The following is a 23,210-nucleotide window of genomic DNA, read 5'->3' on the forward strand; positions in this document are numbered from 1 at the left end:
CTTTTATTAAAGCACCAAAAAAATCAATTATTGAAATGAGGAATCCATTACAAAGAGTTAAATGGATACTTTCTGAAAACACCTCAAGTGAACTCAGCGTTATAAGAAAATGATCTAAAGTGTGTTTTCTGACGATAGTTTGAAAAAAAACCCTGTGATAAATAAAGTGTGTGTGTGTGATCATTTAAACTTTTAGAATAGGGTAGGGTTTATATGAAAAATAATTAAATAATTAATACTTTGCCACATTCATTATTTTAACTGTGAATAACAATTAAGTTGCATAACATGATAAAGTGCATGTCATATGTCATCTATTTAATGTGGGGTAGACTATGTTTCTATCTGAGAGTGCAGGGTGATAAACTGTCTGACAGAGAGACGGCCAAATGGGAGTCACTCTGATCTGAGAGGTGGGGGATGGGGTGTGTGTGTGTGTGTGTGTGTGGGGGGGCAATAATGAGATACAGATGGTAACGGTATGTCTATACACACACACACACACACACACACACACACACACACACACACACACACACACACACACACACACACACACACACTTATTGTCCTGCAGTCTAAAATACACTCAGACTGATTTTTTTTCCCAACAGATTCAATTTCCGGTTGAAATCTCTCTCTTTTTCTTTTACTTTCTTACAACAACGTACAAATTTGACAGATTTTATTTACATCCACACACCCAATGGTTTCTAAAAATTTGCCTCCAAAGTAACAGAGCCAACCAAAAATAAATTGAAGTTATCTATCAAACCAATCAGCCATTTGATTGTCTCTACTTTCTCTGAACTCATAATATTTGTGTGTGCTTCTTTGAACCTGCAATAACAGATTATTTTCATTCAGAGATAGCTAAATTCAGCTGAAACACAACACTGACATACATTCACCTTATTGGGGGGATCTAGCATATTTACAAGAAAACAGTGGCATTTTCAACATATTCTGAGGATATTACTGGCAGAAGACTTTTTCAGTTTTCCTTCTGTCCAGCACTTCAATGTAAGTATATCATTCTAGTTCTTTTTGTGTCTGTTTCGTTCTCCACTAACTCCTAGATAAAATATGAGGTGCTATGGCAGCTTTATCATCCATCAAGAGACGTTTTGCTAAAAAAAAAAAAACATCCTGTCATGGCAAAGAGAGCAGTTAAAGCACACTAAAACAGTAAAGTTGTGGTTCGAAACAGGAGCTCAAAGATCCTGAAACTCATTTGATTCACTGTTGATATTAAAAATGTAGATTTTTGCCTCCTTAAGAAAATCAAATTTCCCTGTTGCTTTGATGCTATGTTAATAAAATATAAATGTCGGCTGACTCTTTGACATAAAATTTGGATTTGTGCCTGGAGACTCCATAAGTCTCTACTTCCAGCACACGTTCTGATTCATCTGACCACACACACACACACACACCCACACACACACACACGCAAACACACACACCAGAGGTAGTGAGTTTGTCTGGAAGAGGCAGAGACGGAGAGGAGGAGGTCTGGGAATGCTGAAGAGGGGAGGAGATCTGAGGGGGGGAGGAGAGGTGGAAAGTTGCAACTTCAGGGCAATATGGACCGCATGCTTTGGGAAAGAATGCATGTAGGAGAGTGAAAGAGCAAATGACAACGAAGACAGGAGGAGAGAGGAGTGGGAGGAAAGAAGCAAGGAAGAAGGGAGGGATCTAAGTCGAGGCTGCAGCGTGGCTCTGTGTCTGAATGAAAGAACCTCTCTCTCCCACTCTCTCCTGCGGTCTGCATTGCATGTATGGCTAGTGTCTGCTGCAGCAAGTGAGCACATGTCCAGAGCAAACACAGCGAGGCTCTGCCACTGACTTCAAACTGGAAGTAAATATTTAGCAGAAACTTCAGCAAGTGGTGGCTCTTTTGGCTCTCTATTTCTCAAGTTCTTGGATTTCATTTGTCTTTCTAAGAATCTGGACTACCTCTCATCAATGGGACTGCTTTTTTAAGAATACGTTTCTAGATGAGAACTAATTTTTGAGAACTTATCTTGTGATGGACATCCAGTTTCAGCAACTGTATCCATTCAACAACTTGTGATTCAAAGAAGCTTTTGTTAAGTGAGACAGACTGAACCTCTCAGGACTTTGGGACATTGGGTCTGACACACTACGTTGACGGCTGCACTTTAAATCTCCTCACCATCAAGAGAGTTCACTGGATCTGGATTAGTTTCACCTGATTTGACCTCATTAACACACCTCAAAAGGGCAATTTCAAATGCAAGTGTAGATAAATTAAACCAGAGCAATTCTAAGAGCTTTGTAGATCTTCAACTAACTTGCAGCCAGGTGTGATGCCGAGTCAGTGTGTTTGACACACGGTTCCCTTTGAGACAAATGAGGGCATTCAAAACTACAAAACTTTTCTCCAACGCTCAATTTAAATTCTGAAACTGATCCAACTGACATTTGCATTGTTGGATCAAGAGCAAAAATATCCAGAACTGTAAGACAGACATTACACCATGACCCTAGTGACCTGTGATCACTTTCCTCACCTCCTTCCCCTCGTCCTGCTGTTGCTCCTCCAGGCCTGGCAGGGGTGCTGTCACCCGCAGTGTTTGGACTACAAGCCTCCGTTTGAGCCCCGACAGCCACTGGTCTTCTGTAAAGAATATTCAAAGTTTGGATGCTGTGATCTGGAGAAAGATGGGGAAATATCAGTCAGATTTTACAACATCATGGCAAACTTTGACCATTCAGGCTACATGACCTGTGGCAAGTACTTACGCAGCATCCTCTGCCAAGTAAGAAAAACATTCTATTGTTCTCATAATTTGTGTAATTTACTGTAAATCCATATATGAAAGAAGTTATATTTTGTGTCAATTGCAGTTGTATGCTATTGTACTGAAAATGAGCACCTGTGACCCGCTAAAGTTCAAAGAAATAAGCAATAGAATTTTTTTTTATGAGGAATATGAATGAAACTTTTTCAATGAGTGACTGCTGTCACAGATAAAGTTGTTCCAAATATGTCAGGAATAAAAGTTGAACATGTGGCTGACAAAGTGTTTGCCATGTTTCATAATTTGAGCCATTTCTTCCTCTCCCGCTTATTTTGTCAGCTAGCTAATAATGATTCAATTAACTTTACCAATCTGAAGGTACAATTTTCCCTCTCACTGCTAAAGAAGCTGTGGTTTGGTTTGTCAGTGAAAGCTGATCTCTCCAAAGAGCACTAACCAACAAAACATGTGGTTAAATGGCTACGTGGGGGTGTTGACATCTGTTAGACAGCGTTTTACTCATGCTTGGAGAGCTGAACCACAGGTTTACTGGTGGACCTGTGTGATTTGATGGGTAAGCTTGTAATTGGACTTTGTAAAGCTAAACACAAACAATAATGGACTGCATTGACTGTGGTCTTGAATAAAAAACATAAAATGACCAATACTGGGTAACAAAATGTCTCCAAAACTAAGGTATTGTGTCGAACAGGTTAAACAACGGCTTGGTTTATTTTATTTTGTTAATGTAATCCGTATGAATCAACATTGTTTTGTCTTCTCCAGATTCCAAAAAGCTTAGTTTTTTCTATTAAGACACAGACATAGGCATGAGTAAGCTGGACTCCATACCCTGAAGGTGAATGAGTACAAATGGATGCAAAAAAAACTCAATAGCACATTTAACTGTCCTTTTCATTTTTTTTTTGGTAATTTCCATTAAAAAAACAATTCACGTCATCATAAGATTACCCACAGTTAAAAACTACATTAACCTTGATTCTACAGAAATATCAGTGACAGACAAAAAAATGGTGAGCATACAAACTCAGTTTGTTAAAAAAGTAAAAACTCACAAGTACAGTAAACTGATTGTGTTGAAATTTACATTTGCTCCCACATTTCCAGTTTTTACTTTCCTTTGAATGCAACAAGGAAAACTAAATAAGCCTGACAACGCTTTTAGAAATCTACTTAAAAGGAAAAAAAGTTAATGGTTATTTAATTTAATGAGTGTTTCTATTTCAGTGTCACTGCTTTTTGGTGTACTTTTAGAGCTGGCTAATCTTAGGCGGATTCCAGGCGTAACCAAACTCTCGACAATTGGCAGAATGAGGCTTGAGGCCGGTCCCACATACTGATCGCATAATTAAATGCTGACTTTGCAGCAATGACACTAACCATGTGCAGTATTTAAGTGAGGTGTAGCACAATTTTGTCAAGGCTCATAAACCTTTGGATAAGAATCTTAATTTTGCAGAAGCCAAGACCAACAATATTTGGGTAGTTGAAAGAAGTTAGTGAAAGTCTTCATTGCACTTGAATGCATCACAAACTATCTTAGGACACTGACAAATCCACTGACTTGTAAAATATAGGTTTCAATCATTATGGTAATTATAGCCCGCTGTGGTTCTTTCCAAGCAGAGCAGGCTGCGTCCTGAGAGTAATGACAGTGCAGCAGCGCACATACGATTTACAACAGTTTAGTTTAGGGGATAGTTTGAGCTGGAGTTCAAAACAAAGTAAATATATAAAGCTTAGAAAGGGCCTTCTACATAAGATTGCATGCAGACATTCTTTCAACCAATGAGCTCATTTAAATAACAAGGTTGGAATTGTTTGCAGAATATTGCAGGCATACTTTATATTTGCATGTCAAATATTAACTTAGAGGTACATGGAAGTAATGATTTCAAGCTTTCCATTTTTTTTATTTCTGTCTTTTGTCCAATGGGATGACCCCAACACTGTTGGCTGTGTGCCTGCTGGTGCTTTGAATACTTTTTATAGACCCTTTGTTCAGATTTCTTTTTGGATCCACTTTTTGGAGCCACTTGAAACTTATATTTTAAGCTCCCAGGTTTCTTTTTTTTTTTTTAGCAAAAGATGCCCTGGAGACGCTCATGTTACCCCATTGGTTCTGATCCTGGGTAAACGCTCCACACTGTAGGCCTCTGTTCAAGCTGCACTGCAGGAGCTTCCTGGCTTTGGTATTAAGGAGACAGTGAAAAGAGAAACAGAGAGAGACAGGCTGATGGAGGGAGAGAAAGACAGACAGAGGGGAAATTAAGTGTGAATAGATATGTGTCAGGGAGACAGGAGGGAGATTTTTAGCTTAACTGACTAAACAAACCACCATTTCCTCCTCTGGCTTCGGGTACAGGGTATATCATGTTTCTGCAGAGAGATAGTAGACAAAAAGCAAGAGGGGACTAAGGGGATATAAAAAAGAAGACAAACTAAATACAGATATATCAACACAAACGAAACACACAGTGGGAAGAATTATTGAGTTAAAAGTTTAATTGTATGGTGCTGCTTGGTTACAGAGTAATCCCAGATTCATAAAGTACGTGTACACGTACTTTACTTAAGTTAAAAGTTGCCCTCGGGGAGCACAATGTTCTATTGAGGTAAAGGGGTACTATGAGCTCTTTAAGATATGGTCTGCCTATTAAGACTTTTGTGGGTGAAAAGAAGGTTTTAAAATTATATTCTAGATTCAGACCATTATAAAATAATGTATGTCTCTGAGGTGTATGGGCCTTTCTGCATAAGAAGCAAAACATTTCTGATCATTCAGGCCTTAATGTCCTAAAGGTGTACTTTTGGTTTAAATAGCTGATGAGTTTCACCTGGCTTCAATGATAAGTAGAATTGAGTGTCGTCTGCGTACGTTGGAAGTTAATGGTGTGTTTCCTCATGAAGTGACCTAGATGTAAGCTTAAAAGAATTGGTCCAAGTATCATACCTTGTGGAACCTGGTTGCTAACTTTGATGTGCAAATATGACTTAACATTAACATGTAAAAACCGAGATAATTCTGATATGATTTAAACTTACTTAGCAACCCTAAGATCTAACAGGACCAGTGCTGAAAATATTGATATTGCTCCAGTGTGCATTGGCAATGTTGGCTAGTCCACTTTCATCCATTTCAATACAAGTTCTTCCTGTCCAACATTGCAATCACCTTTTCTCTAAAAAAAAGAATCCTCTTTTGAAAATCATAGGAACTGAAAGAACCCATATTTGTGTAAAAGAAAAAAATAACAGTAAATCAATCCTGAACTTAGGAATAATTTAGTACAATCCTTGGGTTGGGAATCCCAGGGTGGTCCCCTAGGTCCCATTACTACATTTTTCCTTTATAAATGTAACTATTAATGTTGTTGTGTATGGAGATTTTTGAGCATGGCGTACACACAGAAATGCACAGAAATGCAGTGCTATACACAGTTTGAGTGTAAAAATGTAAAAGTTAAGTATGTAACTTTATGAATCCATGTAGTTTTGTTTGCATTCTTGAACTTTCTATCATGGCTCCATATTAATTTTTTGTAGGTAAAACAGTGAGAGTTCTCCTTGCACATATGTATTTTGTTACTTGCCATCATAGTGTGTGTTAAAGCTGAAGTCAGTGCTCAGGCTCTGTCTGCATTGCATTGATTAAATTTGAATTTAAAAAAGCCTTGAGAACCATTTTAGAGCAATTATTGGGACAAAAGAAAACTGAATCGCTTCCCTCTGTCATTGTTAAGCACCTTTAGGCCCTCTAGTAATGTTTCTGCATGTTTGCTCTACCAGCAGCAAAAATGTTGTGGATTTTTAAACTTCCAAATATCAGCATCTGAAATGTTGCACGTTTACCCTCCATCATTTATTTTCACTCTTTTATTCTGGGGTCCAGTCAAGTTTCCAATTAACTTATTTGCCATCCATCTGCTTGCCATGACTCTTCTTCTCTCTGTTACATATTAAAACACCATGTGGGCCTTACTGTATACAGCACAAGAAGTCAGGAAAACACAGCACATGGGGAAAAAAAGCTTTCATATCCTGCTGAAGTTTTAATTTTATTCTATTCTAAACTGTCTAGCAAAAACACCAAATTATAGCAGTTTGAAGTGGCTGCATTGTCAGGGAACAGCTGTTAGTAGTTACATGTATTTATCCTAACCTATCATAGCAGGCGCCGAAAGAAGAGAATGTCTCAGAATACAATATATTTTTATTTTACTATAGACGCTGAAGACCAAACAATGCACTCTTTACTTTCCCCTTTTACTTACTTCCAGGATATGCTATTTCATCTGAAACACCGGCATGACTCTGACGATAAATACAGTGTCCTACTATGAGGAGCGTTCACTCACTTGCCCTGGATAAAACAATACATCTTATATCAATGCTGATAATGTTCTATGCATGCATTATTTGTGTTTTCTGATGTAAAAACCTATTCCACGCTATGATTTTTTTTTCACATCAAAAATATAAACCAAGGCTGTTTTGGCAGAATGCTAATATAGTCACCTCATCTGACCCTGACCAGGTGCTATAGCTACAAGCATTTAAATAACTTCTTGTTGATCTTATGTATGTTTCATTGTCAGATAAAAACTCCTCACAGGAGCTTTAAAGACTGTTACAAGTGTTATAAGTCTACTCAGTGAGTCTTCCATCTGCTCTGCAACCCAGTTTGCTTCAGGAAGTTCCTTCATCAATGGCAGCTCACACTGAAAACATCTTTTGTTTTCAACTAAAGATATTTAACAAGAAGTCTCTGATCTCTTTCCAACAACGCACTTTTACTTTCATGTCACATAACAAAAATTCACTGTTATAACTTATGTTCTAGTTTAAGGGGTCCATCGAGGTAACACATCTGAAGTTGCATGAGGAAAAACATTTAAAAAGCCTGGAACTTAAAACCCCAAACAATGTTTTCTCCTAACAGTATTAAACTTATTTTTCATGGATTCCGGACCAAATAGCTGAGGTGTCAAACAGGCTCTAGAGTATTTGCCATGGATATGGGAAATCAAGGATCTCCAGGAAAATACATTTAAATAAAATGAACATCTAGGAAATAAGTGAGATTCAAAGGCACATTTGAGCTTAATTCTCAGAGAAAATTGAACACTGAAATGTTAAATCTTAATGTAGGACTATTGATACTATTTAAAAGAAAATGGACCTCTGAGTGTGCACAGACAACCACGTTTTGATTTTATGAAAGATACGTGTTATCCATTGTTAGGCGTGTAGCTGACATTATTGACAGGTGGGCACGACGAGGCTTAAAACCTGCCTCAGCTCCAGCTTTTAGCTGTTTTTAGGTTGACTGAAAGTTAGGCTGAGACAGGATTTCCAGCATGGCGGCTGCTGCCGATGAGCCTCCAGAGCCCCCTGCCGTAACAGATAGCTGACGTCACTCAGGCTTTGTACCATTAATATTTGCAGTCTACGATAGTCACCCATTGCTACCTTTTTTCTTTATAAATGTAACTATTAATGTTGTTGTGTATGGAGATTTTTGAGTGTGGCGTACACACATAAATGCACACAAATGCAGTGCTAGACAGAGTTTGAGTGTAAAAATGTAAAAGTTAAGTCTGTAACTTAACTATGCATTCATAGTTTTGTTTGCATTCTTGAACTTTCTATCATGGCTCAATGTTTTTTTCTTTCTTATAATAAATTCTTATTCGAATTATATATTGTAACTCAGAGAGAGAGTAACATTTCTTGTAATTGCAGGTGTTTGACAACATCATGAAAATAAATGAAAAAACGACTTTTGTCCATTTTGACATTATTTAAGAAGTGCATTTTTAGTCTGTGAAACAACAAAAATTTGAAACACATTTATCCGTCTCTAGGAATTGAGAGACAATGGCACATAAGGTTTAAAGGCCTGCAACTCTGTGAATATGACTAAGAGTCTGTCTAAGTTGTTTGATGTGTGTGCTGAGTAATTTAACTTTTTTTTGCGGTCAGTTTTTGCTTAAAACCTTTATTTAGAAGAACAAAGGTCAACAAAACACTTTCTTATATAAAGAAAATAAAGCTCACTATAATCTGCAGTAGATTACATTTAATAGAGATTTTATGAGTAAGTAAGTGATATTTTGATGCTTTGGTTTTTTGTTTCCTGGTGATGATTGGTGAAGTTAATCTGGCACTGAGTGAAGGCGCACCAGTCGGCCACACGTTGGTTGGGGTGTCGTGTTTTTTTCTGTGCCTGCAGCTTGTCATTCTGGGTGTGGACAGTGTGGTTGTGACTTAATAACTGACTGGACCTTTCTGGGATCCATTTATATCAGGATGCACTCAGACAGCCTGTGACCCAGGCCTGACCAGTCATAGTTAGGCGGTGAGGCAGAATAACTACGATACTGATGTGATCTGTAGACGTCCTTTACTCTCCTACTCTTACTCTTAAAGATCCATATGAAACCAGAAACATCCCTCAAGTACACAGATTGAATAATGAATGTTTCAGTGATTAGGATATTTATCTCTTTGCAGGAGTGTTCCCCATACTCTGCCCACCTGTATGACGCTGAAGATGCTAACACACATATGCGGATGCTGCCTGGACTGTGTCCTGATTACTGCTCTGAGTATTGGAACCAGTGTCGCTACACGCTCAGTCTCCTCCTGGAGGACTTTGGGGGCCCGCAGCAGTTTGCAAACCTGACTGCAACCATAGAAGAAGACAGCAGGAGGTTCTGTGACTTTCTGGAGCTGAAGGACAAACAGTACTGCTATCCTAATGTACTGACCAATACAGGTAATAAAGAAACACACATCAATGAAAACTCAGACATGTCTGATCAAAAAGCGAGCTTGGTTTGAGGAAAATCTAATCGTATAAACTTCTTTATTACTCCTGATGTACATAAACTACCGACATGAACACACAGGTTTTTAAATACACATTTTATTTGCCTTAACTACCAAGTCTAATTATGATTTATTGCCAGGCTTTGCCACTCCTCAGAAGGCACACTGGGTTTGCTGTTCGTTGAAAGCATAATTTTTGGCTGGCTTATTTTGCAGCAAAGCAAATAGTTCCTGTGTTTATATCACAGTCACGCAAGTTTAAGTGCAGGCAGATGATCATGATCTGCTGATGCAAAATATTGAATTCTTAATGCTCTTCTTGATATTGGTCTTTTGCATTTGGTGCACCTTTTCCTCAATGTTCAGTTAAACCCCATGCAAAGATTCCATCTGGATTTGCCACCACAATGAATGCCACAATAAAACAAAGCCTCTCTTTATGATGACACATCATTACCATGTATTCCTGGTTTTCTTGCTCATCTCTTGTCTCCTCTTCTCTGTTTATAGAGCTGAACGCTAACCTCGGCTTTGTGAGTGAAGATCCAACAGGATGTCTTGAGTTATGTTTGCAGGAGGTTGCAAATGGGCTCCGAAACCCTGTGGCCATGATCCACGCAGATGATGGAACTCACCGCTTCTTTGTGGCCGAGCAGCTGGGTTACGTTTGGGTGTATCTGGCTAACGGCTCCAGGATCGACCGTCCTTTCCTCAACCTCACTCGAGCTGTGCTTACGTCGCCGTGGGCTGGAGACGAGAGAGGATTCCTCTGCATAGCCCTACACCCGAGGTTTTACTTTCTCAACAATAATAGTTATCAGTATGGGCTATGATAAAACACTTGAGCTCATGTTTTAAGTCTTTTTTTGTAGAAAATGTCATGATGTGTTTGTGTAAAGTTTGCCTTTACCCTCTGTTTAGGTTCACTGTGGTCAGAAAGGCCTATGTATACTACTCTGTGTCTGTAAAGAAAGAGGAAAGGATACGTATCAGTGAGTTCACACTGTTACCACATGACGACAACCAACTTGACCACTCCTCTGAGAGGTGAGGCGTTCACAGTCTGAGGAACACTAGTTAAACACAGAAACAATACTTGAAGGCCAGTAAAGAAGCACGTTTTGTATGTTGCGTTGTTCATGGAGATCTCTGTGGCATCTATCAGCATGTAAGGTTTAGAAGGGAAATTAATTAAATTAAGTTTGTGTAAATGAAAAAAAAAAAATATTTAAACAGTATTTAAATATTGATGTGTTTAATTATCTGAAACATATTTTTAACTGTATTTCTTGAGTCTACTTTGAGCTAAATCCTCTTAGCCTCTGATTGGTTAGCTATGTGACCTGTGATTAGGAACCAGGAAGTGTCGTGAAGCTAATGAATGGAAGCGAACAGCTAAATGCTGCTTCAGAAAGTTACCTGTCTCTATCTCGCTGTTCCTTCCACACATTAGTGATCTGATGACCACATATAGAGCCCTCAGACTGCACATGCATGAGTGTTAGATACAAGTTATGTAAGTCGTTAAACTAATGTGCATCCTGGTTCACTGTATAGAACCATTCTTGAGGTGACAGAGCCAGCATCCAATCACAATGGAGGACAACTTCTGTTCGGCCATGACGGGTATCTGTACATCTTCATTGGTGATGGTGGACGAGCTGGGGATCCATTTGGAAAGTTTGGCAATGCACAGAACAAGTTAGTATGATTTAACAAATATATGTGCCTGAAGGAGCCGCATCATCATGTTGATTGTTGTATTTGCTAACACCTTACCTTAAAGCTCCTGCAGTGGAGCTGTGTTGTTGTTAGGGAATGTGTTTCCATGCCACAACAGACAACCTGTAGATAAACAGTTCAGCTATGACGTGAGTCTGGGAATAAGATTGACGCATAATCATTTAAAATATTCCAGTGCCTTGCAAAACTCCAGCATGATATGTAATTTAAGATAAGTGTTTGCTTTTGGAGGTTGTTCAATTGAAACATGTGAAATTAAAGAAGTTACCTTGACTTCAAAAAGTATTCTAGGTAAACATTAAGTAGTGAGAACCGGCTCGAACTGGCAAAAAAACGAGTTCCTGTTAATTAAATTCCATTTAAATTAAGTCAAATGAAAAGGAATAAAAATGAAGGTGAAGACACATTTCAACACTGTAAAGACTTAAAGGTTGCTCAATCACAGCTGATGAATTATAGCTCTCTGAGTAATGGCTACTTTCCAATGGTTGATTTCACATAAACTGAGGATCTTCCTGGCCTGAGAACCTGCTTGTATAATGCAAATTAGTCATCTGACAACACCAATCATCATAAAGTTCTTTTATCTTTGAGACATGCCAGGCCCTGCTGAGCACTTTTAGAAAATTGCAATGATGAAGTTTCCAAGTTTAAAGAGAAGACTTCAGTTATGTCTACTTTGAAATGAGGAGTGTTGAACACCATTTGACGGGCCCTGTGTAGTTACATTAACTGTAACTATGTGAGATTGTTGCAGAAGCAGATTACAATTAGCTGTGATAAGGAGTGACAGAAATGTCTGATGATAGAATTATCATTTAAAGAAATGATGCAGAAATGTCAGACTGTGTGTAGAGTATCCCTGCATTATCTTTTAACAGCACACATTAATGGGCTTTTGACCGGTATCGTTTCAAAGTTTAAAGCTGAATTAAGCAGCCACAGAGGGGCCTGCTCTTCTCAGTCTGGAGACATTTGAAATGAAATAACAAACCCAGCATGAGAGTAATTAAGTTTTTTAAGTTAACAAGAGGTGGCATGATGTGTTTATGCCAGGAGCAGTGCAAACATAGTTTATAAAAGGGGGATTCATTAAAAGGGACTTCAGAGCATTATTTGCCTCTTTTTTTTTTTTTAAACCACCATCATTAATAGACATTACTCACTCTTACACCATAAGACCTTTATATTATAACTAATCTGATTTACATTGGATATAGTCTTGATGTGTCTCGAAGCAATGTGTGTGTTTCTTTTTATATATTTGTGCTCTTAAAAGGTATTGATGCTATTCATTTCACTGTCATGAAGATCACCTAGCTAGAGAGTGTGTGCAACTATCACTATTCATTATCTTTTGATCAACCCACAGCGACTGAAATGTTAAATACAGCCAAAGGGTTAAAATGCATCGAATGCAAGTCTTATAACTCATTTGCATTTTACATTGCAAAACATTCTTAGGTTGTCACACAGTTAAAAAAAGCTATAATTGAATTCTGGACTAGACAAATACTTGGAAGTTGGTAACAGACCAAAATACATGTGCCTGTTGTATAAATATCCAAATGAAATTTCCTCTTGTCATCTTCTAAGTCTGCAGAGAAGCTGTAGTGAAACTGAACTGTTTGTTTACTTAAGCAAAGATGCTGACACCTTGTATTCAGACAGTCTGAGTTTTGGTCTGTAGCTTTCTCTGAGGGGTTTTGTTGACTTGCCGTATTAGCCGTTCTGGGAATGAGGGAGGAAACACCCCGCCAAGTCTAATATTGACAGTGTACACACTGTGGACCGCCACACACTGGTATGTGGAGAGTGAAAGGTGGGATTGGGAAGAGTGGAAATTGGGTATAATAAGGAGAGAGGGGAAAGGGAATAGGGAGGAAAGAGGTGCAAAGTGATCAACAGGGGAGAAACGTTGAAAACAGAAAAAGGTGGAGTAGGTGGTAGGGATAAAAAGGATAACATTTAAGGGAGTTAGCTCAGATGGCTTAACAGGTAATGATGTGAAAGTGGAGTGCAAAGTTACCAAAAATAGTATGTTGAGTGGAAACGTATAACTGTAAGTGGCAGGCTGATTTGCAGAAGATAAGTAAATGAAAACGGTTCGAGGATTGAGCGGAGGATTGCGAAGGTTTAAGAACAGAAAGTTGCAGAAACAAATACAAAGATGGTAAGGAGAACATTTTTGAAGTTGCCTAGAATACAGCTCGACTGTGTATGACCAGTGAGTGAAATTAAGGCCAAATTGTTACAATAATAGTCAATATAATTGTCTTTAAACCCCTCCTGAAGACATAAAGTAAGATTGATTGGCTCCCATATATTTGTAAAGAGCAACAGCCAATGGGGAAACTCAGCTCATGTGTGTCAGGCCAGAGTCTTTGGAGTATGTAAAGGTGGAACATCTCTTGGGAAAAAAAAAATAACAAAAGCTCTGTGTCGAATAGGTCAACGCTGCTTGGCAAGGTGCTGCGTGTTGATGTTGAAGACAATGATGAGAGCGTTCCGTACAGCATTCCCCCAGACAACCCGTTCGTGGAGGAGAAAGACTCAAGACCGGGTAAATCCATTTAAGATATTCTTCATGTATTAAATGATCTTGTGTAGTGATTGTTGGGATTAACTTAATATTTAAGACCCAATGCACAAATTGGTAATTCTAATCTTGACTTTATTTCAATTAATAGAACATAAGAGCTCACAAACAATTACTCTTACTCTCCTCTATTCTCTTACTGAGGAAAACAAGGCACAGTAAATGTGCTATCTTTCCAGAAATGTGGCTTTGGTTCTTGTATACAGCCGCAGGCATGCGTGCTGTGTCAGGTTTCAATCGTCTTTCTTCCTTTCTTTACAGAGATTTATGCCTATGGAGTTCGCAACATGTGGCGCTGCTCCATTGACCGTGGTGACCCCGCTACAGGCCGAGGTAGAGGCAGGATGCTGTGTGGTGACGTAGGCCAGAACAAATATGAAGAGGTGGACATCATTTCTAAAGGTATGATGACTTTAAGCATAAATTATACATTATTATCAAGGACGATGTTCAAGATCCTAGATTATGGATCCTAAAAAAGTTGTTTGAAATGAGCTGCAATTGTTGTCTCATCCACATGTCATATACAGTAAAACTCAAAAGACCACACAGGCGCTGAGTCACACACTATAGTTTAATCTCCCTAACAATTAGGTTGAAATGGATCTGAGGGAAAGGGTTAGAAATGCCCCCCAAAAAAGCATGAAATAAACATCCAATTAAAGCTTGTAGAGCAAATCTGTGTGTCTGTTTATAGTCCAGACACTATTTCTGCTGTCCCACAGTGTGTTTCCTGCATTTTGAGACAATTCCATTTAGAAAGAATTGTACTATTTCACTGTGGAGAAACTCTGACTTTGTCTATTCATGTCTATAGGAGGTAACTATGGATGGAGGGCCAAAGAAGGCTTCAGCTGCTACGATCGCAAACTGTGTCAGAACTCCTCGCTAGGTGAGGCCACTGTTCGAGGCTGTTCGTTCACTTCCAAAGTCAAATATTTACACAAAAGGACAGTGACAAGAGCTGTGACACACATCTTTTGACTCCCAGTTTTTTTTATCCACAATTCTACATCAGATATTAGAATTTTAGAATAGGTGTAGCATTACTGTGTGAGAGCCTGTGAACAGTAACTTCTTCATGTTATTTCATGGTCTAATCTGTGGGTGAAGGTGTGCTTTCATATACCCCTAATTCATATTCCTCATTCATTACCTTCAGTGAACTTATTCATGGTTATAGTATTGTCTTCTTGATATGGGGACAGACAACAGTGTAAAACAGACTCATTGTCCTCTGTCTAGATGACATCCTGCCCATCTTTGCCTACCCTCACAAGTTGGGCAAGTCAGTGACTGGAGGATACATCTACAGAGGCTGCCAGATGCCCAACCTCAATGGACTCTACATATTTGGGGATTTCATGAGTGGGTATGTAATTTAAGTTTTATTAATAATAAGATGAAGTCCATCACTTTGCGTTTGAATTGATAGTTGCAATAACCCCACCCCCCAAAAAAAATAAAAAATAATAATAATAATCCAAGCCATCCTGCTCCAAGCCATTTTACTATAAATTAAATTAGCATTGTAGCCTTATGTTCAGAATTGGTCCACTGATGTGGACGGATGTGGTTCAGTGGTAGAGTCAGTCATCTGGTGGACGGTTCAATCCCCTGCTCCTGCAGACACATGTCTGTGTGTCCTTGGCACTTTCTCTGCGTCTAAAAGATGTGTATGAATAGGATTAGTTCATACTGATGGCCACTTTACATAGCAACCTCTGCCATAAATGGGTGGGTGTGACCTGCGGTGGAAAGGCCCTGACACACCGTCGGCTGTCGGTCCTAGTTGGACGGTTAGTGAGCGATCGCCTGCCTAGTTTTTGAGGTGTGTCCTGCTCCATTGCTACCCATCGATACCCATCTGCGGTCTGCGTCAGTGCGGTTTGAGAGTAATCACTGATTGGCTGTTCGTAGGTTTCATTTTACTCCAGCTCTTGACACAGGCTCAGGAAAGCCCCTTGAGCCTGCTGCTGTAGTATCCATGCTTTCACCAATTTAGTGCAGTTTTTCCTTATTTGTCGCCTCTGCCTCTTCTTTTCTTTTTCCAATAAAAGACCCAGGACTGACAACGCCAGTGCCATTTTCAACTTTTTATCAGACATTATTCTTGATTAGAATTACCTATATTATAAGTGGTGATGGTGACCGACAGCAGTGTGAAAATCGTCTTCTAGTATCATAACAACAGACTACTGCCGTCTGCTGGCATAAAGAGTTACTTCCTCTCACGCATGTGCAAACCGTATGTGGTGGTTTGCCGGCAGTTGTAGTCTTTGCTGTGTGTTCAAGTGCTACTTTTTAGCCAAAGGCGTCATGAGTTCTCGCGAGGCCTTCGTTGCCACTGGTTCTTTGCCATCTGCTTTGTGTGTCAAGGCCTTTAAAGCACTTTGAGTAGTCAGAAGACTAGAAAGGGTCATACAAGCTCAAGTCCATTTACCATTTGACCATTTGTGTTTGTAGGGAAAAAGTGCAGAGTCTTTCCCCAGTTAGGGTCTAGCCAGATATTGACCCTAAATACTACATGGGTCAATCTTTGTCTTTTAAGTTTGGATGTTTAGCTAAACCTTCTTATAAATCGTATAATCCACTGGCACATCCAGAAAAATCATAAGTGACTCTGGAGAAAAACAAGAAAGAAATAAGGAGTGTTAGACATGCACAGGCCTGATTTCAATATTATAGTAAGAATACATGCAAGTGAAAGCTTTTGTGCTGTTTGGTTCTTTTCAGGCGTCTGATGTCTCTGAAGGAGAGTAAAATCACCGGGGATTGGCAGTTTAACGAGGTCTGCATGGGGAGAGACCAGACCTGCAGGTTCCCCAAACTCATCAACAGTCACTATAAATACATCATCTCTTTTGCTGAGGATGAAGCAGGTAAGAACCGTGCCTGTGCTTGTGTAATTTACCTTTATTGTTAAATTCATTTGGATGTGACAAGTAAAAACAGCAACAAAAAAAAAAGAAAAGCTGACATATAACCTACATAATGTATTCTGAAAACTTATACATAATGAGGTGATTCGGCAAAAAGTAAGTTGTGTGTAAAAGGTTTGTTAATGTGTTTTCATCTTGTGAACTTGTTGATCGTATTAAATTACTTCTTAACTGTTCCCATTTCTAAGGAGTTAAAAGCAGCCAGGAGAGAATTTTCTTTGGCTCTAAATCTGGTTTGAATTAAAGAGACTGCTGATTTACCAGGAGGAGTGTTGCACACATGCTGCGCTGGCCTTAAATAATCCTTTTCTTTTACTCTTAAAGTGTCTTGGAGAAGATTTAAGATGAAAAGTTCAAGCAAAGTCCACATCCTGTCGCTGTATCCTGTAACTTGTTATGTGTGCTCTCTCCTATTTCCTGTTTTGCTTTATTCATGGCGCTCTCTTTGACTTTCTTGATCTCTCCCCCATCCTAACTTGTAAATACCAGCTTCCTTCTTCCCTTTCTACCTTTAGTTCACCTTTCCCCTCTTTCTTCTCTCTGTTTCATATATGTCATTTTGTTTTTTGGCCATTACCCTTCACATATTGCTGTCTGTCTCACACTCGCTCCCTTAACTCTCTCCATCTCTGCAGGTGAACTTTACTTCTTAGCCACTGGAAAGGCGAGTTCCACAGCCAGAGCAGGAATCATTTATAAGATAGTGGACCCTTCAAGGTAGCACTTCAACAACACTTATCACTCACAAGTGTGATGTAAAATGTTGATGTAAAACTTAAAAATTCTGAAATATGATTGGGCTGTTAAAGTGCTATGATGGTCGAGAGTATGTGGGTCTTTTTAGTCAAGTACACCCTTACTTTCAATCGCATTACTCCCAACGGATTAGGATTGGCCAAACTGATCTCAGTAATGATAATAATATAGATTTCTTCAGGAGGAAAACATGTACAAATCCAATCTACATGGACTTTTATTTTGTAACATCACAATGTGTAGACTTCCTGTTCAGTTCAGTATTTGGTCCAAAGTACTCTAAAGTCAGAGGCTGACTGAACAGCATTTTTGAGTGGTCATTGATCTTATAGGAGGACATCACATAAACAGACATTTTTAATAAGTCTCTCTTCAGAGTTGTTTTTTAAAGAACTGTGACCAGGATTTGAAAAGATCAAGACATTGAATTAAAACAAAGCAATGATTTCAACCAGGGCCTTCTCAAAAAAACAAACAAAGTAACATGGCAGATCTATCTTGTTCTGAGAAAGAATACACAGGTTATAATGTCTCTGTGATGATGTCCCCAATTTACCTGTCCAGCTGTAGTAAGCCTAGAAATGATGACCTTATAGAATACACTTAAACATTTAAAAAAGTACTTTTAGAAAATCTCCATAAATATGTAATGTGTTACATCATGCATGTGCTTTTTTATATTTCCTAACCACGCAGGCGAGCACCACCAGGAAAATGCAGCATCAAGCCTTTGCCTGTTCAAATAAAAGGAAAACTGATTCATTTCTACCCAAAAGAAGGTAAGGGGAGTCTTTAGCTTCCCTTTTAGGCATTTTGTCTACTCAATGCAAGCAAAATAATCATGTGTATTGATATCATTATTGTTTTGCTCTGCAAAATTGAGTTAAGTTATGCAGTGTAGAGATATGTATAGATTTTCTTACACATATTACGATGTCTTATTTGTTCCTTTCTGTTAATTTTCAGAGTTTACTATGAACAAGAAACCCACCACCACACCTGTACCCAAAACAACCACAACAACAAAAACACCCCCAAAGAGAAAATCAACATCTATAAAAATAATAAAACCACCAATGCCAACAAGAAAAACAATAAGAAAAACATCACTACCACCACCACCAACAACAGCATCAACAACAAAAACAACAGCAAAAACACCAATAACACCAGCTCCAACAGCTGAAACAACAAAGACAACAAGAAAGCCAATGAGAAATACACCAACACCAGCAACAACAAGAAAGCCAATGAGAAATACACCTACACCAACACCAACACCAGCAACAACAATGCCAACTATCAAAGCAACAACACCAACACAAACGACTCCAGCAACAACAGTAAATCCAACAACTGTCCAGAGGGCCGTGGCAACAACCCCCGCCAGAACCACACCCACGGGTAGGCCTACTGGTGCACCTGTTTACCCAGCCAGCTCCACCCATTACCAAAACACTCAGTCATCTTTGTACACAACCGTTAAGTCAACTGTTAGAAAGACCATTGAACCCACCAGTAGACCAGTGCAGGACGTAGTGCGGGGAAAAGCCACGAGTGTCAGACCAGACGGTTTCTTCTTCTGCGCTCTATTGTTGCTTTACATGCTAACATGCTAATAGCTACAATGACATTTTCCAACTCATCTCCTGCCATATCTTCAGATTGAAGATTGTGCGTAATTTTCTTTTACCGTGAATAATATGACTTGGCATCTCTGATACAACGACAGATAACTGTCTGCTTCCTAGCTACGCATATCACCTACAGGCTGTTAAATAACTCGTAATTAATATGTATAAATCACACAATACAAATTATGAAATAATTTAAATGGTTTGGCAGCTAGATCAAAGTTACTGTATATGGACGCTAGGTCTGTATGAGAGAAGAATATGAACAGAGCTACAGCTCTTGTTTTTTCAAGACATTTCTGGCATTAAGAAAACAGAAAGAAATGATGAAAAAAGTACAAAATACTAATAATACTTTTATTTGAATAACACTTTTCAACAAGGAGCACAAAGTGCTTTTCAGAAATTGTGCACAAGAAAACGCCACAAATAATCAGTCTAATACAAGCAGATAATGAAAAGAAAGAATTTACAAACAGCTCAACTTATTAGAACAACTGAAATCATTATAAATTCTCTTTTGTTTTAATTCACATCAAGCTGTCTTTGTAGCAAGCCAATCGATGCAATTTAGTTTTTGTGTTCAATCAGTTTTGCACTTTATTTGTACCTCCTCTGCACTACAAAAGTAAATGAAAAAAAATCAAAGAAAGCATGTAATACATCATACTTACTTCTTAGAATTAAATTAGACATTAATTGTATGAATTCCATAATTTATAGTCAAATTGTTAGAATCTTTATTTTTAATTACTGTAACATTTCCTTTTTCTACTTTTGCTTCTTTTCTGATGTCTGATACAAAGCAAACCCCCTCGTTCGCTTTTACAAATCATATACTGTGGATGGTGAGGATGAGCCTTTTGCACAAGCTTGTGTCAAACTCAGGTACAGGAGAGTTAGGCATGCCAGAAGTGGCATTAATTCCCAAACTTAACCTCCTGCCTGCGTTTAATTCTTTGGCTGGTACAAGAGTCTAAAGCAGGATAAATGGTGCTTCTTTATGTTGGGTATTTGCACTACTTTGATTTAAGTCAGGCACTTTGGTGTTATTTATTTTGAATAAATGGTTCTGCATCAGCTCCAGTTTGGACATTCATCTTTGTGTCTTTGTGTTAATGTCTTTCCCTTGTCTGTTCTTAAGGATAACGTTGCTTGTTTGATCTTTTTAGCCAAATCAGAGCTTTTTAAAACAGAGATCGATCCAGATGACCAAATGTGTGTAATAGTGTAAGAACTGTTTTCATGTTTGGAAGTATGCTTCTTTGTTTTCCTGAACATTTTCTTGGAGTTGCCACTCTTGTAACATGTAAGATGACAACAAAAGATTTCAGTTACCATAACTGTAGTCAGTTAACATCTGTAGCTAAAAACCGTTAGCATTAACTTAGCATACAGACTAGGAACAGCTAGCTTGGCTCTGTCCAGAGGAAACAAACTCCAGTTATAAGAAACTCTAAAAAACTACCAACAGGTTTTTATCTTTAAAAAATGTTGAAAAAACTGTTGTGGATTTAGTAGGGTTATGTGACAGTTTCTTAGCCTAATGACTTTCTGGACACTTTGAAACTTTGGCTTTTATTTGTTACAACATTGTCGTGTGCCAAATGTAATACAGCACCGATAGGTCGGTCTTGGTACCTTTGGAAAGACCCAAGCCAGCTTTCTTTCCTGTTTTCACCTGTTTTCAGGCATTTTGCTACGCTAAGCTCACCTGCTGCCGACATAGCTTTGAATATAACATACAGATACTAGAGTTGTGTAAACCTTTGTATCTAACACTTGCATAGAACGTTTTAAAAAATAATGATGTATAAAAGAGAAAAAAATATATTTTTTAGAGATACATTTAGTCATATTTTAAACTACATATATTCAAATAAAGAGGGTGATTCTGTCTCTCCCTCAGGTTATCGAACAACCATCATGACTGCAGCCTTCTCTAAGATTGCTCAAATCCCAATCATCACCACACCTCAAACCAGGAGACATGGGAAACCCCTTCAATACCCCCAGGGTACAACCTCCCAACCAATAACCACACTACAGCCCACTCCTCAGGCCACAACACGGCTGCCATATTGGAGCCAGAGACCGATGGCGTCTCCTCAGAGACCACCAATCAACACATCGCTGCCTAAATCCCAGGAGGAGAGGCTGTGGATTGGAGTGAAGATGGAAAGTGCCGGGGAGGGTAACCAGGTATTTAAGAGGCCCCGAGGAAGAGATAGAGGTCGCGGTTACAAGAGAGGAAGAGGAAGAAAGCTACGGGTCGGCTCTGTGCGACTGGTGAGCGCTGACGGTTTATCAGATCGAGGAAGAGTTGAGATCTTTATACGTGGGGAGTGGGGGACAGTGTGCGACGACCTATTCAACACCAAGGCAGCTACTGTAGTGTGCCGACAGCTCGGCTTCACGACCGCATTTGCAGTGATGAAAAGAGCTGCACTGGGGGAGGCAGACAGGAGCGTCAGGATCCTGTTGGATGACGTGGAGTGTGAGGGTGGGGAGGGATCGCTCTTAGAGTGCAAGAGGTCCAGAGTTGGGAAACACAACTGCACACATGGGGAAGATGTAGGGGTGATCTGCGGTTAGCACGGAGGAATTGAAATTCAAAGCAAAGTTTAGGAAGTCAAGGAGAAGATGGTGTATATCACAAACAGGAAGGTGTAGATGCATAATATAGGTAATATCAGCTTGCATACATTTGAGGATATGCTTAATTCTTCATATTTTCATGTTTTACATATGTGTTTGAGCCTCTCCCACTGCTTATGGCAAAGAATGTCTATATATATATAGAGGATACTTTTTTCATTTTTTAACCCCCAATGCTCAAAAGCATCTCCTGAACTCACTCAGTCCCCTTTTTATACTCAAACTATTTTTTATAGTGTTTTTTAGTTTGTAATTTTAAATGACACTCCAAACTTACTTCACAGGTATTCAAAGTCTTGATTCCCGTCTGTCTGCAAAGTTGTGTATATGATATAACAGAGGGGTATTGATTGCTGTGTCTTTGTTATATCTGAAAATCTGCATGTTAGACTTTATTTTTATCACATGTTCTAGAGTCGAAATTTGACATCTCAACACAAAAATGGACCTAATGTGATTCCCTGAGACAAAGAGCTTTATTATATTGTTTTTCCCACTTGCTCACAGTAGATGTGTGTTACACAGAAAACAATCTTAAAAACATTGCAACTGGAACTGTTATTAAAAAAACAATAGTTTTAAAGAATATGAATGAATATCATTTATCGAAAACTTTTAACATGGACTGAGTGAATCTTGGAGAAACTTAACTTTGTATGTTTTGGCTGTATGTGTTCTGTTTACACTCTTAAAATATATTCATTGTAAAACAACGCACATCCTGTTAAAATAGTCTTTTGTTTTAAGAATATATTTGTATTTTTGTATTGCATCATTTCAGCAGTGTCTTTTTTAAATACCATTTTAATACTGTTTTTGAATGTAGTTTTAAGATTAAAAAAATGTACAATCTAAAGAGTTTGTAACATAAAATGCAGGGCATTCTTTCTGATGAATGTAAAAAAATGTTTCCAGTGTTATATAAAGAGATCTGAGGGCACAGGGTGCTCACCTTATGTATAAAGTTTTTTTGCAAATGAGTTACGTCTTCCGTTATCATTATCATTCTCTTTCATCTTTCTATAATGTCCTTAAATTAGGATGGACCCCCCCCCCCCCCCCCCCCCCCCTTGTGACTGGACCCCAGAAAGCTTTCCACTTCTCCCCCCCCACCCCACACACACACATTTTTTTCACATACAAACACACAGAAAAAAGAACAACTTAAACGGGGAGCACTGTATCTGCCTATATAACAGACATTTTGAGAGAACAAGCATTGTTGGCATTTCAAGTAGGCTATTCAACAACATCT

The 23,210-nt window shown here is 38.7% G+C and overlaps 1 protein-coding gene across 1 annotated transcript; it reads left to right on the top strand.

The window, feature by feature from the left end:
• Positions 1-1,582: 1,582 nt before the first annotated feature.
• On the top strand, positions 1,583-22,935 carry si:ch211-136a13.1 (HHIP-like protein 1). Its single transcript, XM_029278475.2, has 14 exons — positions 1,583-2,786; positions 9,306-9,570; positions 10,134-10,413; positions 10,545-10,670; positions 11,181-11,324; positions 13,817-13,929; positions 14,227-14,367; positions 14,783-14,857; positions 15,211-15,337; positions 16,702-16,847; positions 17,543-17,624; positions 18,360-18,442; positions 18,630-19,067; positions 21,207-22,935. Exons 1-14 carry the CDS (start codon positions 2,505-2,507, stop codon positions 21,890-21,892), a joined length of 2,988 nt encoding a protein of 995 aa, XP_029134308.1. The 5' UTR covers positions 1,583-2,504; the 3' UTR covers positions 21,893-22,935.
• The last annotated feature ends 275 nt before the right edge of the window (positions 22,936-23,210 follow it).

This window comes from Labrus bergylta, chromosome 11, assembly GCF_963930695.1.
Source record: "Labrus bergylta chromosome 11, fLabBer1.1, whole genome shotgun sequence".
NCBI classification, from domain to species: Eukaryota; Metazoa; Chordata; class Actinopteri; order Labriformes; family Labridae; genus Labrus; species Labrus bergylta.

Coding starts and splice junctions, on each gene's coding strand:
- si:ch211-136a13.1 (XM_029278475.2), top strand. CDS start 2,505: ATGACCCTAGTGACCTGTGATCACTTTCCTCACCTCCTTCCCCTCGTC. Junction 9,571..10,133: donor TAATGTACTGACCAATACAG/GTAATAAAGAAA, acceptor CTCTGTTTATAG/AGCTGAACGCTAACCTCGGC. Junction 19,068..21,206: donor CGCCAGAACCACACCCACGG/GTAGGCCTACTG, acceptor TCTCTCCCTCAG/GTTATCGAACAACCATCATG.